This window comes from Oncorhynchus clarkii, chromosome 10 (assembly GCF_045791955.1).
Source record: "Oncorhynchus clarkii lewisi isolate Uvic-CL-2024 chromosome 10, UVic_Ocla_1.0, whole genome shotgun sequence".
NCBI lineage: Eukaryota > Metazoa > Chordata > Actinopteri > Salmoniformes > Salmonidae > Oncorhynchus > Oncorhynchus clarkii.
The window spans coordinates 22,239,366-22,256,539 of record NC_092156.1 but is presented as its reverse complement, the minus strand read 5'-3'; the positions used below and the strand labels follow the sequence as shown (position 1 = coordinate 22,256,539).

The window sequence follows — 17,174 nt, the reverse complement described above, 5'->3', positions numbered from 1 at the left end:
AAATGGTTCAGGGTGGGGCACCAATACCCTAAAGCAACATTCACAAAATGTAAACATAATAACTGGAGGCACCTTGACATTTTTGGAGCCATGAAACCGTATTATGGTACCTACTAGCTAGCAACAAAAGAGGTAGCGGTAGCTAACCTACTGTGTAACACTGATTCATGTCTCCAAAAATGACAAGGAATCTCCAGTTATGTTTCCATTTTGCGGTTTGTGAATATCCTCTTCAGGAATATTAAAATGAATTTAGAGACCTTAGGACCTCCATTGAACAGCACTAAACCAGCTCTTTGTGTGTCTATGTGTAGGTAAACCCAAGCAGAAGTCCATTGGGAAGGCGGTGAAGACCCCCTCTCTAAAATGGACTGAAGCCCTCCCCCCACCCCCCTCATCTGGGGAGCTGGAGCAGTGTGTGGTAGAGGATATGCCCATGGATGACCAAGAGGACATGGAGCTAGGGTAAGCACACAGACACACATGAATACACATAAGCGTGAACACGTGCACACACACACTCTTACGATGTCTGGCATAACACACACCAACTAAACACACACATACACATCAGTTACACTATCTTCTTGCATACTGATTGAGGTATGGTAGCTCTCTCATGTAACCTCGGTGGACAATCTTTAATAGGTCTGTATACTGTCCTATGGACCTTTGACTCTCTCACACTGTGTTTCTCTTGGCCCATGTCCTTGCACTCTCAGGCCCCACTGACACATAGTGGTGGGCCAGGGCTTTGTGTGGAGGTTAATAACGTTACTTCTTTGGTCTCTCTCTGTTAACCCGTTGCTAGCTCTGGACCTCAATGCACCTTTTATTCCAGGTCCCCGCTGAACCGCATTACTGTCACACTGCAAAATGGATACACACGCATTCGCCTACACACATAGTCACACATGCATGCACGCACACACTTCATATAACACAGTATTGTCAAGGCCAGCAAGTCAGTATTCATAACATTTTGGCAAAGGGAACCATTCACTTATCGCTCCTAAATGCCACTCACTCCTCTAGAATAGGCTAGCAGCTCAACTAAAGCAGCCATGAGGCTTAGAAACTTCTACCTCTAAGCATTTCTGACAGCTAGATTACATTGGCGCTATCCAAGAAGCTAGCAGGCAGTTAGAAAATTAGCCACCATTCCCAAGTCCCAACCCTCTTACACATTGACCCCGTTAGCTAATGACATTAGCCTACGTTAGCCCGTTCCCCTTCTCATGTTCTTTTCTCCTGGTCACCAGAACAAAGTAATCATTCAGCAGTCTTCTCATGCACCGCCCTCCCTGCGGTTAGCCGTTAGCAGTTAGCAGAGATTGGTGATGAACCCACGATAACAGCGTTAACCTATGAGTTAGCCCCTGTGGCTAGCTGAGAGGAACGTTGGCCTGGCATTATGACATTAACTAGCTTACTCCCTGGCCTCGGCCATTTCCTCCATGATGTACACACAAATGAACGCACTTGGCACTCACACACGTGCACACACATACTTCTCTACCAAACACAAATGTATAAAACTGATTCCATGCACACGAATGAAAAACATAGCTGAAAAACATTTCCCATGTTGTGAAGAAGCCAGTTCAGTTTGATGGAAATGCCTTGGGCATAGAAGGACATGGAATGTGATTTTTTTCACCCAGGTGAAGTCTCTTGTTCAGACATGGCCCTCAGCAGACCTGTAACAGGTATAGTGTTGCCCACAGGGAAGACTGTCTAATAATGCTGTAGAGTAGTGGAAATCAATACGGTACAGACAAATACTGTAGGAATTAGAGAGGGAGGGCCACCCATAGAATTAGGAATTAGAATTGAATAGGATCTTATTGGGGCCAACATCGTGAATGTGTTATGATCGATCTACTGCTCCATAGCACCAACTGCACAAGCAGTGACGTAGTGGTGACTGTTTTATAATGGTCCAGATTGAAATTGCCCTCAGACACAGATCTAAGAACAGTTTATCCTACACAATCCTGACCATTAATAAGGAAAATGTAAAAACTGAGCATTAATCATTTTCTCTAAGGTCCACGTCATCCTCCTCTGTCTAAAGTGAACCTATGGATTAATTACATTTAATCGCAGGTCTGATGAGGAAGAGTGGTGCCCGCCCCTTCCGGAAAGAACCTATCTGATCGAGGGCTGCGAGGCAGGTCCCGCCCCTCCCCTCAGGGGTGACGCCTCGTCCCCCGCCACCTCCTATAGTCACCAGTCCACCGCCACCCTCACGCCGTCGCCCAGAGAGGAGAGCCGCCATCCACCCCACAACACAGCACGCCTTCACCACCTTGATGGGCAGCAGCTAGCATGGTATGACATGACAAAATAGTCAAATTCTAAAAGTCACATCATTTATGTACAAACACAAGGTTTGATGCCATTCCATTCGCTCCGTACCAGCCATTATTATGAGCCGTTCTCCACTCAGCAGCCTCGACGGATACTAATGGGGATGGCAGTGAATATTTCCTGTTCACATTAATAAGATGGTAATAACATAGGTATAATCATTGCTTTGGTATGGTAATTGCCCAATGTCATTAACAGCAAATAACACAATGCTCATGATATGAGCAGTAAAATCCCCACTCAAATAAACAAAACAATAATTCAATTGTGTAACATATCATCGTAGTAAAATAACAGAAGTATGTCATTGCTATTGCTAACCACCCACTCTTTCTTTGCCGTTATACAGTAGGTTACCTTGCGGTCCCGTCCCAGTGCCCCGGGCGCCCAGCCCGCCCCTCACGCAGTCCAACCCCAACCTCTCAGCCCAGCAACACGGTGAGGGCTCCGAGGTGGGCACACCGCTCCGCAACGGCTTGGCCCACCGCCGTGACCTCAGCCAGGGGGCAGCACTGAGTGCCGACAATGTCAGCTCCAGCACACCTGGTCAGTGACGCTTACCGCTCTGTGCAAACACACACCAGTGAATGCACCACATACGGATGTGCATAAACACATACATACAAACACATACAAGTCAGAAGTGCACGCACATGCATGTACACACACAGAAAATGTATTACATTTATATCCAGTATGTAATTCATGTTATTCGTAACACCTAAACAATCAGCTGAAATTACATAAGGCATTGCATTGTTGTTATTTATCCATGTATAGTGCTTCAAAGGACCAATGTCCAATTACCTTCTAGTAATGTTTTCTGTCTTTCTGGCTGACCTACAGTGAGAGCTCAGCCCTCCCCAGCTGACAACACACACACTCCCCCCGGCCTGAAGTCTCGAGTGAAAAAGAAGACTTCCAAAAGCGGAGCTTACAGAAGAGAGGTGCTTAACCAAGGAGGTGAGTGTGTGTGAGCACATATTCCTTGATTTGTTTGTTCACACACACGCACGCACAGACGCAAACAGCAAATATATGTTGGGCATGAGCATGTCTCTGTGTGCGTAAAGCCTACATTATTGCCTATATGTTTATATATTTACTGGTCTTCCAGTGCAGTCCAACCCTTACCTGTTGTCCATGTGTCTTCTCCTCAAGACCTCCCTCCCCCACCAGAGCCACCTCCAGAGAATGGAGCAGTGCATTGCCCAGCAAGGGCTGTAGACTGTGGCCAAGCATCCCTGGACAGAGAGGGAGAAAGTAGCACCTCCTACAGGAAGGGATCAGGACAGAGACGCCGAGATGGTGAGTGGTGCAGATACTGAAGTGTGGTGTACAAACTCACACACATGCACAGGCTCATATTCACAACACACACACAAGCACAACCAGAGCCTTTGCAGTTGCCTATTAGCACTGACTCCCAAACAGTCACTCTTTCACCCAGAAAATACTAATTCACACAAATAATAATACATAAATCAATTATGCTCGTTCTCACACACACACAATAACATATGAATACATTTAATTTCACAAATCCATCCATTAAAACTCTTATCACTTCCTCTTTCCTTCAAGACCCTCTTTCATCAGTAGAATAGCCATTTGTCTCACTCTCCATTCCCAATATGGAAATCCCTGACCCTAATTCTCCCCTCTCCTCCAATCCCATCTCCTCCACAGATGAGGACCTGATCCCATACAGCAAGCCCAGCTACCTGGCGGGGCGGGGGTGTCAGATGTCCAGTAACTGCTCCACTACAGGAAGCTCCTCGTCGCGGGGCTCCACGGGGTCACGAGGGGGTCCCGGCTCAGGCAGGAAACGCAACGAGGTGAGACAAGGGTTCTGGTTCTTGGGAGCCACAATATCTGTTGTTTTTTTCTTCTCTCTGGCATTTAGTTGAACTATTCATATCAAGAAGGGGGGCAAGAAGAGACTACATTAGTAGGAACAGTGGTAATACAAGGGTACCATGATTGGTTCTAGTTATTGGGAGCTACAATGTCTACTGGAGTTCAGTGGTTAATAGAGGGGTGAGAAGAGATACTACAGCAGAGGCCACCTAGGGTAATGTCAGATTAATGTCTTAGTTAAGACGGGACAGCCAATTCTTTGTCTACTGTTCTCCTTTCAAAATTCGCTCGTCAATTGAGAGTGTCAGCGCACTATCTTTCCCTGCAGTTGTTGTATCTCACTTGGCCATAAATGTTGCCGCTTTCATAGTCCATGTACTATAAAAATACATATTTAATTAATTCAGATGTACCCCTCTACCACGCATTGGTCTTTGTCAATAAAGCAAAGGTACTGGAACGCATGAGAAAAATAAAGCATTGTATGCATATCATCGCATTTGCATAGTGGCATAGAGTAGTAGAGTAGAGGCTCTTATAGAAGTTGCACACATTGGGGGCATTTTTAGTAGCCAAGGATCCTGGAAAAATGTAACCTTTTATAAACACATTTCATGCAATTCTACGTCATTTTACATGACTGGAGACTCTGGTAGAATCTTTTTTATTGCACACAAGTAATTGAAATGGCAGGCTACTTTAACACTGACAAACTGAGAATCTGAGATGAATAAAAACGACTTTGTCTTGAATCCACCATCCGCCTAGGCCTAGGTGTGTGGAGACATATATTGTAGGCTACAATGTGAGGAGGAAATTATAGTTCTAAAAAAGCTTTCCATTTTCTCTGACTCGCCCAATGATATGCAGCTCACTCACTGATGATGGCAAATGTGCTCGTGCCAAAAGCCTATCTCTCTCTCGTAAAACAATACTTGGAAGTTGATCAAATATTTTGGTAGCCTACAGCATATTCTTTTCAGCAGGAGCCATTTGCTTTCCAACCTGTGTTTTCCCTCAAATCTATTTGAAATATTGCGAAAGGCCTGTTTTGTCTGCATGCTGTTTTTTTACTGACAGATTTGCCGCTAGTTCCAGACTGTAGGTTATTCCTTGTTATTGGGCTACATTCAACAGTTAGGCTACTTTTTAAAAAGAAGCAATTTATGCGCTGTGGCTAAATTATAGGCCTTCTCATGGTGTAGTAGGCTATTATGAAGTATTTTATTTATTTCAGAACAGACAGCAGTAATTCTATACTTTTGGCAAATTTATTTCAATTTATCTGGCGGCGAAAGGCTCCTCCAGGACCCTTTACGAGGTTATGATTCTATTAGGAAATACATGATGAAGTGCAACACAGGAGAGATGAGAGTTGCAGGCTCATGTCTATCAGAGCAGAGAGATCATAGAAAGTTCATCTCATTCTAGTTATCTGAGAGATACTGATGCGCATCTCACACAGCCATGGCCACGCGTTGGTCTCAAACATAGGTTACTATGTTGCACAAACCATAAACCCAGGCCGGCCCAACCCAAATTAACTCTTAGAATATTAGGCCCAGGCTGAAAATATACTTTTTGACATCACGTTTTTTTGTGGGGGCAGGAGAATTAAGGAAAAGACAACTCGAATGAACTTTGATCGCTTGAGAATTTTTACATTGCAAAAAGTGAAAATAATTTGGTAATTCCTGGGGATTACCAGATCCAGCCAAATAGGTGCCGGAACAAAACAGTCCATAACTGAGAGGTGGTTATACTGTCTATGGTTCAGTGCTAGTGTCATACATAAATAATCATTCATTAACATGGAAATGCTGACACGAGGGATAACTGAGCAAAACCTTGTCAAGCGTGTAGTACAAATACTATATATTGTATCTCTATAAAAAAAATATGTGCACATACTCACAAATACTTCATCATTCTCCATTAAAATATCCACTCATGCACACACACACAACACAAAACCCCCTGCACAGTGTATAATAATGTCAAGGATAGCCCCATACCCCACTCTCCCTCTATAGTGCTCTACTGAGGGAACACTTCTCTGCGTGATGGTTGCTTATATGCACTCCCTGCAGGCTCCCTAGTGAGGGGGATGCCCCCCCCCCCCTCACCTCCACTGCCCTTCTTGCTCCACCAGGAGCATAAAAGTGAGAGCCTTACAATAGAGGGACTGTGTGTTTCACTGGGGAGCCAGTTGCGGGTTACCCCTCTTTCTGTCATTGTGCTGAGCCTTATGTTTCCACTTGGACAGAGCGGTTGAATGCGGTATATGTGTGATTGGGGAGGGAGTTGTTCTTTATCCCTCCAGTGGGGGATACGTTTTGTGTGACTCCCTCAGATCTTGACTTCCTCGATTAACAGCCAATCCCTCGGGTGATTACAGAGTCAAGTAATCCATGAAGGACGAACCAGAGCTGCTCCCATAGGGCGGTTGAATAGCGTTTGGGTTACAGTGAGATAGAGCTGAATAGGGGTTTTGCCCTGGTTTAGAAACATTTTACGATGGTTATTAGTAAAAATGTGGGTCACTTTTCTCCCAAAAGTGTATACTTAAAAGCAGCTGAGTAAAGTACTTAAATAAAAAATACTTTAACATACTACTTAAGCTGCTTTTCAGGGTATCTGTACTTTATTTTACCATTTATATTTTTTACAACTTTTGCTTTTACTTTACAACATTTTAAAGAACATTTATGTGCTACATTTTCTCTGACTCCCAAAAGTACTATTTTTTTTTACACTTAACGGGACAGGAAAATTATCCAATTTACACACTTATCAAGAGAACATCCCTGGTCAAATTACTGGCAGACTCACAAAACCCCACATGCTTTGCTTGTAAATTATGTCTGAGTGTGTACCTGCCTATCTGTAAATTAAAATAACAAGATAATCGTGCAGTCTGGTTTGCTTAATATAAGGAATTTGAAATTATTCATACTTTTACTTTTGATACTTAAGTATATTTTAGCAATAACATTTACTTTTGATAGTTAAGTATATTTAAAACCAAATACTATTTTTTATATTAAAGAATCTTTACTTTCACTCAAGTATGACAATTGGGTACTTTTTCCATGACTGCTTAAAAGCCACCTCCTTAGGGGTTTTAAGCTCCTGCCATTTAGTTTTGTATCTGGTTATGGGTTCTGTTTTGAAAATAAATTGACAAGTAAATACATGTTGTTGTATTCAAAACTAGCGATGTAGACTACCATTTTGATTTATGAGACATGCTTTGTGAGAGCTCCTTACTGTTATGTGCAGATAATAATTTCTGCGTTTTCCCCCTTTTATTTGTATTTTGACACGTCTGTCTGTCTGTCTGTTGCAGGAAATGAGATAAGTGGATACCGGAAGAGTCGCAGAAAACAAAACACCTTTGTCGTTCGACGTTCCTTTGATGCCTCCCATTTTCTTTCTTCGATCAAAGCAAACAGAAAATAAATGAAGATCACTTTCTGAAGAACAATGGAATAAGAACAGATTTTCATAAATTGTTTTATATTATTATGATTATTTATGACTCTCGGGCTCGGCCCATATTCGTTTGCAAATAGCCATTGCTGTACTGTTTTTACGTGGGCTCTGGACAAAGGGAAAGAAAAAGTATATTGTATTTATAAGGAAAAACACATGTATAAAAAGGTAATGTCTTGAATGTGCCAACGTCATTTTGTAGAACTGTATACCGTTCGGAAAGCATAAAGACTATTGCACTCTTGTTGTGGTGGAGAAACAACAAATATGAAGCACAAAGTGTGTTCATGTCAGGCAGCCGGCCGGACAGCTGAACCTGCAGGGGTCCTCGTCCACTCAGGACGACTCTGCCTATCTTCTCTGGATCCCTATCGCCCGTGGTCCAATGAGAATATTATTTTCAATGTTTTATTTTATTTTTTTTACAGAGGAAGCTAGTTGTGAACCGACAGACCGACAACGTTGTGAAAAGATTGTAACCATCACTTTTGAAGGACTGTTGCTGCGATTGTGCGACAACTTGCATATTCTGTTAAAAGAACCAAAATAATCTGTTCTGTCAACTAACTTTTTGGTAGTCTTGTTCTTTTGTAATAATACAATAAAATACACTAGTTGAACAATAATTGGGAACTTTTTTGGACTTTACAAGTCATGTTTCATAAGAATGTCTAGAAATAAGTTTACTGTGTACGACCCCCCCCCCCCCCCCCCCCCCCCCACCACTTCTTTCCAAGTTAAATGAAAATGTAAAAGCCTAGCTGAAGTCATGTTTTCTTTATTTTCTTCCTGAGGCCTCTGACTATTCACAGTACATTCCACCTGGTTGGTTCTGCATGGAGAAGAATGCAATTCCCAGTGTGAGGGGCATTAACCCAGAGCAATAAATAACACGCACCCTCTCCTCTGCCCACCTGAGACATCACACACCCTGAGGTTCCACACACACACACAAAATATAGTGTCCTGGGAGTACTCTCATTGTGCCCCAGCAGTGAACTGAAAAAGGGCACGATGTGTTGTCTTTGTACTGTACTGTAGCCTACTGTTGTGCCCTGGAAAAACAAGGCATGTTGCAGATCAAGGAGTAATTCAAATGGGAGTGGGAATGGGACTGCTCTCTGTGTAGTTAATTGGGATGCACTACTATGCAAGTCAGGTCACAAGGAACACAGACAAGGACAGGAGACACACAGGTCTCCAAATTAACATATTCAGAACAACTCATATACCTATTATAGCTCAGCTCGACAGAGACTACCCAAAACAATGATGTATGACTGATATAAAGCACTTCTACCTTTATGTATCCCTAAACGCTGAATCGACTCTTGAGAACAAAATATACTGAGCTATCGCTGACAGACTAGCTCACAGGTCCTCTCAACACACTGTAGACAGGGAAGAGCCTTTAGGACTCGCCCTCAAACCTCACCCCCACTTATCTCCCACCTTCATGGCATCCTGGAAGGCCCCTTTCCCGCCTTCAACCCCCCCCCCCCCCCATTTCTCCCCTGTTGCCATTAATCATCCAGCTCATTCATTAGGCCAGTGTCAAGCCAGAAACGCCCACTAGAGAAAGAGAGAATAGCCTGAGAAAGAAAGAGCAAGATGGAAGGATGAGGAGTTGGGGATTGGGTGGGTCATTAAAACCCCTGTCCCATGCAACATGTCACATTCCAATTTCCATGTTAATTGCATGGCAGAGAAGAGATGGATGCTTTTTACTTTTAGGCAGACGTCTGTATGCAAAATGGGTCGCAAATAAAGCCGTATGCAGTCAAGAGGAAATGTGAGCAGAAGAAAATAATATGTATGTAAACTTTTGGGTATTGAACATTAGTTGGTTGAGTTAGTATGTTTCAAGAGAAGAGTAGAGAAAGGAGAAGAGACGAGAGGAAGCTGGAGGGACCCTTCTGTCTAATCTGGTCCAGACCAGATCTGGGTCACAGAAGGCAGGCTCCCATGGGGTCTGACCAATTCACCATAGACTCTGATCACACAACGCACAGGAAACACCACCAACCAGGGCCAACCAAACACCCCCAATATGACACCACCACACAGCACTTAATGTTGGGGGCAGCAGGTAGAGGGCAGCAGGTAGCCTAGTGGTTAGAGCGTTGGACTAGTAACCGAAAGTTTGCAAGATCAAATCCCCAAACTGACAAGGTAAAAATCTGTCGTTCTGCACCTGAAGAAGGAAGTTAACCCACTGTTCCTAGGCTGTGATTGAAAATAAGAATTTGTTCTTAACTGGCTTGCCTAGTTAAATGAAGGTAAAATTAAAAACATTTACAGTTGATGGAAATTGGAAAATAACATACACTTAGGTTGGAGTCATTAAAACTTGTTTTTCAACCACTCCACAAATTTCTTGTTTACAAACTATAGTTCTGGCAAGTCGGTTAGGACATCTACTTGTGCATAACACAATTAATCTTTCCAACAATTGTTTAGAGACAAATTATTTTGCTTATAATTCACTATATCACAATTCCAGTGGGTCAGATGTGAACATACACTAAGTTGACTGCCCCTTTAAACAGCTTGGAAGATTCCCGAAAATTATGTCATGGCTTTAGAAGCTTCTGATAGGCTAATTGACATAATTAGAGTCAATTGGAGGTGTACCTGTGGATGTATTTCAAGGCCTACCTTCAAACACAGTGCCTCTCTGCTTGACATCATGGGAAAGTCAAAAGAAATCAGCCAAGACCTCAGAAAAAAGAATTGTAGACCTCCACAAGTCTGGTTCATCTTTGGGAGCAATTTCCAAATGTCTGAAGGTACCACGTTCATCTGTACAAACAATAGTACGCAAATATAAACACCATGGGACTACGCAGCTGTCATACCGCTCAGGAAGGAGATGCGTTCTGTCTCCTAGAGATTAACACTGGTGCGAAAAGTGCAAATCAATCCCAGAACAACAGCAAAGGACCTTGTGAAGATGCTGGAGGAAACAGGTACAAAAGTATCTATATCCACAGTAAAACGAGTCCTATATCGACATAACCCTGAAAGGCTGCTCAGCAAGGAAGAAGTCACTGCTCCAATACCGCCATATTAAAGCCAGAATACGGTTTGCAACTGCACATGGGGACAAAGATTGTACTTTTTGGAGAATTGTTCTCTGGTCTGATGATACAAAAATAGAACTGTTTGGCCATAATGACAATCATTATGTTTGGAGGAAAAAGGGTGAGGCTTGCAAGCTGAAGAACACCGTCCCAACCGTGAAGCACGGGGTTGGCAGCGTCATGTTGTGGGGGTGCTTTGCTGCAGGAGGGACTGGTACACTTCACAAAATAGATGGCATTATGCGTAAGTTAAATTATGTGGATATATTGAAGCAACATCAAGACATCAGTCAGAAAGTTAAAGCTTGGTCGCAAATGGGTCTTCCCATGGGAAAATGGGATAATGATCCCAAGCATTAGTTGTGGCAAAATGGCTTAAGGATAACAAAGTCAAGGTATTGGAGTGGCCATCACACAGCATCACACAGCCCTGACCTCAATCCCATTGAAAATGTGTGTGCAGAACTGAAGAGTGTGTGAGCAAGGAGGCCTACAAACCTGACTCAGTTACACCAGCTCTGTCAAGAGGCATGGGCCAAAATTCACCCAATTTATTGTGGGAAGCTTGTGGAAGGCTACCCGAAACGTTTGACCTAAGTTAAACAATTTAAAGGCAATGCTACCAAATACTAATTGAGTGAATGTAAACTTCTGATGCACTGGGAATGTGATGAAAGAAATAAAAGCTGAAATAAATCATTCTCTACTATTATTCAGACATTTCACATTCTTAAAATAAAGTGGTGATCTTAACTGACCTAAGAAAGGGAATTGTTACTGTGATTAAATGTCAGAAATTGTGAAAAACTGAGTTTACATGTATTTGGCTAACCTGTAGGTAAACCTCCGACTTCAACTGTATGTGGGTTTGTGCGATGGAGGTGAGCTGGTTACATAGTATTGACAGACATACAGAGTGGATATGGATTGCCCATGTGTGCCACATTGATTTCCAGTTAGTTAAATCATTGTCACTTTAACATGCAACTGTAAATACATTTGTCACAGTTCAGTGTACAACTTTTAATTGCAATTTTCCCTCTGCCCAGATGGTTGAGGGTGTGCTTTGAAAGCAAGGAATCCCACAAAAACACACACAGAAATTATATTCAGTTAATACGCAGCATTCTCTGCCCAGAGAGGTGGGATGTAAGAAAATGACTTGTCATAAATTCTGTACAAGCAGAGCCACTGAATATTATTGTCCAACGATCCAGTCAAATCTAACTGGACATCCAAGTCCAAATACATGAGGAAGCATTGGATACTTCTCTCTCATTCAAAGTTATACTCTCTAGAGAAAGCAGTGACCAAACACAGATGGCATAATAATAATAATTTTTCTCCAAAAATGCCTAATCCCTCTGGTGAAATGGCAGTTATGACATACAAATTGATATGTAAATAAAAACAGAAAGAACGTGAGCTAAAAAGTACAAAACAAGCATCAAAGCAGACCTGGGTTGAATTTTTTTTATTTTTTATCATTTCAAATACTGCAGCTGTGTTTGAGCAAGCATGGCGAAATGGAATCAAAAGAATACTCCCAAATGTATACATCTCGCACATTTGACACTCGAGGCAGGCTAAAGCAAACACTCAAAGTATTTAAAAGATTGCACATTATATTTGAACCCAGGTCTGCTTTGCGGCTGACATTGGGGCACAGTTTCTGTGTTCTCTGTCCGGGCCAATGGATTACCTACAGGCTATAAAAAGCTGCCATTTTGGCACAGGCCTAACCCAGCGGTACCATGTGTTTGTGTGTAGGGGGTGGAAGAGTGTGTGTGTGCAAATGTGCATGAATTAAGTGTGTGCATACGCTTGTGTGTGTGTGGGGGTGGAGTGGGGACTGGTAGCTTTTTGTGCTGAGCATATGGCCGTGGGGTAGTGAGCACTGTGATATGAAGGCTAATCCCTCTGGATGTGTAGCCTACACATACGAGGAAAGATGAAGACACTGTTGTGTAATGTAATTTGTTTGTTTGTGGTAGTGGGAAATGGGGATTAACACTAAGTAACAACTCAATACAGACTAAAGCAGCAAACTCTTTCCTTGCCTAAGAAGCTATTGACCAAAGCTTAACACACACACACACACACACACACACACACACACTTAACCAAATGTGAGGAGAGGCAATACAGAGCAATCAGCAGTGATCTGAGACCAGTGGGGACAAAATGTTAGACATTGACAAAGATGATCTTTTCCTTTCGTTTTAATAATATTTTTTAAATGATTATATAACCCTCCTGTTGTACATCCTCTACATTACAAGGACAGAATATTTTGTAAATGCCACTGAATATTACATTTTATTCAAAGGTTTAGTGTCACATTAGGATTGAACTGGATGTCATTTGAGTTGGATACCAGTTGGTATCAAAATATTTGCGGGAGATCATCCTGATCCACAGAATGCGATTGGTAGTCTCAAAATATAATTAATTTGCCTTGGTTGGCTGGTCTGTTTTTGCTTAAGCCAACTTGTGGTCTTACCAAATAACTGGCAAATTTAGACAGGCAAGGATGAAACACAGGCTAACATCCACTGCTACTTGAGAAAGACTTCCTGGATTAAACATGAATTACTAAAAAGAAGTTCAGACTGAAATGTATACGTTTTTATTCTCAATAAGGCCACAGTAGAAGACACTTAGTTAGTTATGCTTCAAATAGTAGTATTAAGTCATGCATAAACATTTATATCAAATGAATAATTATTCCTCCTCTCCAATAATACACATTAGTCCAGTCCTACTGAACCCATTCTTACAGAAGGAAGAGTGTTACATCATGAGAAAAACATTCTACTTATTGCTAAATGTATACACATTTCATTTAGGTACACAAGTACATAGGGACAAATCCTAACTTCTGACATGGGAGTGTGTTTGTCATGTAGTCATGTATTAATGTCAAAGGGAGAATTGCGAGAGAGAAAAAGTTGAGTGATGCACACACATCTGAAGTCATGATTCAGCCCTTAATGTTTAGCTTGAAGTCAAAGGGAAGAGAAATTCAACTAAATCTGAAACAGAACACAACTACATCGTCCAAATTCTAGTGTAACAACTTAAATGTTTAGCTCTCATTATAAAATCAATAGAGACAAAAGCACATTTAATAATAATGAAAAACATGATAAAACTTTAGACCGTCTTTTGTGAACAAAGGATGAAAAAAAGAAGAGGCAGAAAATGGGTTGGAAAGTCACAGTGTTCATGGTTCATTAAATAAAATCAGTCGCGTATATTTACATTCTATTGCAAATGAATGATCAGTGAATGTTCTGTATAAATTATCTCGTGTTGTTTTCAATACATTCTAATATGGTAGGATCATAGCCTGGTTAAACCAGACTGAATGCTACGCCCATCATTGTGCGTTCAGTTCAGTCTGTTTTAACCAGCAGGATCATGGCCCATGGAAGATTCTGGAATAAACTAAATGCACTACATACAGTAATAGTGCCACTAAAATCATAACACTCCAAACTTTTTAAAAGTTGTTTTTGGGGCTGGCTGTGGTTAAACTCTTGGAAAGACAATCCCAGGTTAGGACAAATGGAGAACACAAATTGGAGGAGGATCCATAGAAATAGAAGATGCCTATTCTAGGAATTCTATTTTCATGGGAGAGACTTCCCTGAGGTATTGTGGGAAACATAGTTCAGGTAACCAATAGTGGTCTGGATGGGAGAGGTTGAATGGTCAACATCATTTCATTCCCAATTACATCTTCTACTCATGACTTGTTGTAAACCACTCACAGGAAAACAAAGGCCACTTCCTAATTCATGGATGAAACATAAAATTACATAGTTTTCCTCTGATTTTCTATGAGTACTTTACAAATCATGAGTAAATTAAAGGCATGTCTTGGCATTGAAATGGACTTCACAAAAAATGTATCATCAATCCAATCATCGCTGTGAGGTTGTCCTTGACCCTCGTCCTCGTCCTCAAACCCTACCCCCTCCGGTGGCTCGGCGGTCCTCACAGTGACGGTCAGCACAACAATGCCCCCAGGTGTTGCAGGCGGGGGGTGCATCTGCCTGGGAGGTGTACTGGGCGCGGTACTGCGCCTCCATCTCCTCCACCCAGGTTGTACTCCAGTCCAAAACAGGCATGGGATCCAGCTCCCCGAAACACTCCGCTCCTTCATCTGGAGCCGGAGGGAACAGGGCACTGAGGGGCGACGCCAGGGGAGAGAAGTCTGGAGAGGAGAACAAAACTAGAGTTATCACACACACAGATGCATGATACCATGACGCACCAGCAGACACCATGTGGAGAGATATATATGATACCATAATACAAATAAATATATGATACCATGATAAAGAGATACATGACAACTGATACCAATATAAAGACAGATATGACAACTGATAGTTTGGACACACCTACTCATTCCAGGGTTTTCTTTATTTTCACTATTTTCTACATTGTAGAAAAATAGTGAAGACATCAAAACTATGAAATAACACATAAGGAAGGAATCATGTAGTAACCAAAAAAGTGTTCAACAAATTAAATGTTATATTTGAGATTCTTCAAAGTAGCCACCCTTTGCCTCGATGACAGCTTCGCACACTCTTGGCATTCTCTCAAGCAGCTTCATGAGGAATGCTTTTCCAACAATCTTGAAGGAGTTCCCACATATCATGGCTGCTTTTCCTTTACTCGGTGGTCCAACTTATCCCAAACCATCTCATTTGGGTTGAGGTCAGGTGATTGTGGAGGCCAGGTCATCTGATGCAGCCCTCCATCACTCTCCTTCTTGGTCAAATAGCCATTACACAGCCTGGAGGTGTGTTTTGGGTCATTGTCCTGTTGAAAAACAAATGATAGTGGCACTAAGTGCAAACCAGACGGGATGGTGTATCGCTGCAGAAAACTGTGGTAGCCATGCTGGTTAAGTGTGCCTTGAACTGTAAATAAATCACTGACAGTGTCACCAGCAAAGCACCCCCACACTTCCTCCTCCATGCTTCACGATGGGAACCACACATGTGGAGCTCATCTGTTCACCTACTCTCTATCTCACAAAGACACAGTGGTTGGAAACCAAAAATCTAGGACAGATTTCCACTGGTCTTGTGTTTCTTGGCCCAAACAAGTGTCTTCTTCTTATTGGTGTCCTTTAGTGGTGGTATCTTTGCAGCAATTCAACCATGAAGGCCTGATTCACACAGTTTCCTCTGAACAGTTGATGTTGAGATGTGTCTATTACTTGAACTGTGTGAGGCATTTATTTGGGCTGCAATTTCTGAGGCTGGTAACTCTAATGAACTTATCCTCTGCAGCAGAGTCTTCTGGGTCTTCCTTTCCTGTGGCTGTCCTCATGAGAGCCAATTTCATCATAGTGCTTGATGGTTTTTGCGACTGCACTTGAAGAAACTTTCAAAGTTCTTGACATTTTCACTATTGACTGACCTTCATGTCTTAAAGTAATGATGGACTATCGTTTCTCTTTGCTTATTTGAGCTGTTCTTGCCATAATATGGACTTGCTCTTTTACCAAATAGGCCTATCTTCTGTATACCACCCCTACCTTGTCACAACACAACTGATATGCTGAAACCCATTAACATTAACACTTTTAACAAGGCATCTGTTAATTGAATGCATTCCAGGTGACTACCTCATGAAGCTGGTTGAGAGAATGCCAAGAGTCTGCAAGGTTGTAATGGCAAAGGGTGGCTACTTTGAAAAATCTCAAATATAAAATATATTTTATATTTGTTTAACACTTTTTTGGTTACCACATGATTCCATATGTGTTATTTCATAGTTTTGATGTCTTCACTATTATTCTACAATGTAGAAAATAGTAAAAATAAAGAAAAAACCTTGAATGAATAGTTGTGTCCAAACTTGACTGTACTCTATATGACAACTGATACCATGATACAGTGACAAGTGTCCATATGACAAGTGACACTACGATAAAGAGAGATATAACAACTGATACCAGGATAAAGTGAGATATCTCTCTGTATCATGGTATCAGTTAGCATATTACATGACAACTGACATCATGATAAAATAGATATGATAACAGAAAGGTGACACACACACACACACACACACAGCAATCCAATTTGTATAATGCACAGTGCACAATCAGGACTCTTTTTCACTGTGGCAACACTCCTGTATTAAAAATAACAATTGGGCAAATGGAATAAAGTTGAATCTGCCGTATGCACATTTGGAGAAAGGACTGAGTGATTAATTAAATGACAGTCTGAGAAAGATTACTCGCTAGCGCCTTCAATTTGCTGAGAGCTCCTAAGTAATCGGCAGTTGCCACCCCTGAATCCTGAGTTTACCCCCTACCTCACATACGTG

At 41.8% G+C, this 17,174-nt stretch overlaps 2 protein-coding genes across 3 annotated transcripts in view; one reads left to right on the top strand and one right to left on the bottom strand.

The window, feature by feature from the left end:
- LOC139418148 (roundabout homolog 2-like) overlaps positions 1-8,354 on the top strand; it is a 135,204-nt gene extending 126,850 nt beyond the window's left edge. The window contains exons 21-27 of the mRNA XM_071167377.1: positions 315-465; positions 2,110-2,334; positions 2,723-2,919; positions 3,220-3,336; positions 3,535-3,681; positions 4,063-4,211; positions 7,583-8,354. Coding sequence (XP_071023478.1) covers positions 315-465; positions 2,110-2,334; positions 2,723-2,919; positions 3,220-3,336; positions 3,535-3,681; positions 4,063-4,211; positions 7,583-7,594 — 998 coding nt within the window. The 3' untranslated portion in view covers positions 7,595-8,354. The remainder of the gene's footprint in view (positions 1-314; positions 466-2,109; positions 2,335-2,722; positions 2,920-3,219; positions 3,337-3,534; positions 3,682-4,062; positions 4,212-7,582) is intronic.
- Positions 8,355-13,424: 5,070 nt separating this feature from the next.
- LOC139418149 (roundabout homolog 4-like) overlaps positions 13,425-17,174 on the bottom strand; it is a 39,781-nt gene continuing 36,031 nt past the window's right edge. For both annotated transcript variants that reach the window (XM_071167378.1, XM_071167379.1), the window contains exon 19: positions 13,425-15,033. In XM_071167378.1, the coding sequence (XP_071023479.1) occupies positions 14,780-15,033 (254 nt within the window). In that variant the 3' untranslated portion in view covers positions 13,425-14,779. The remainder of the gene's footprint in view (positions 15,034-17,174) is intronic.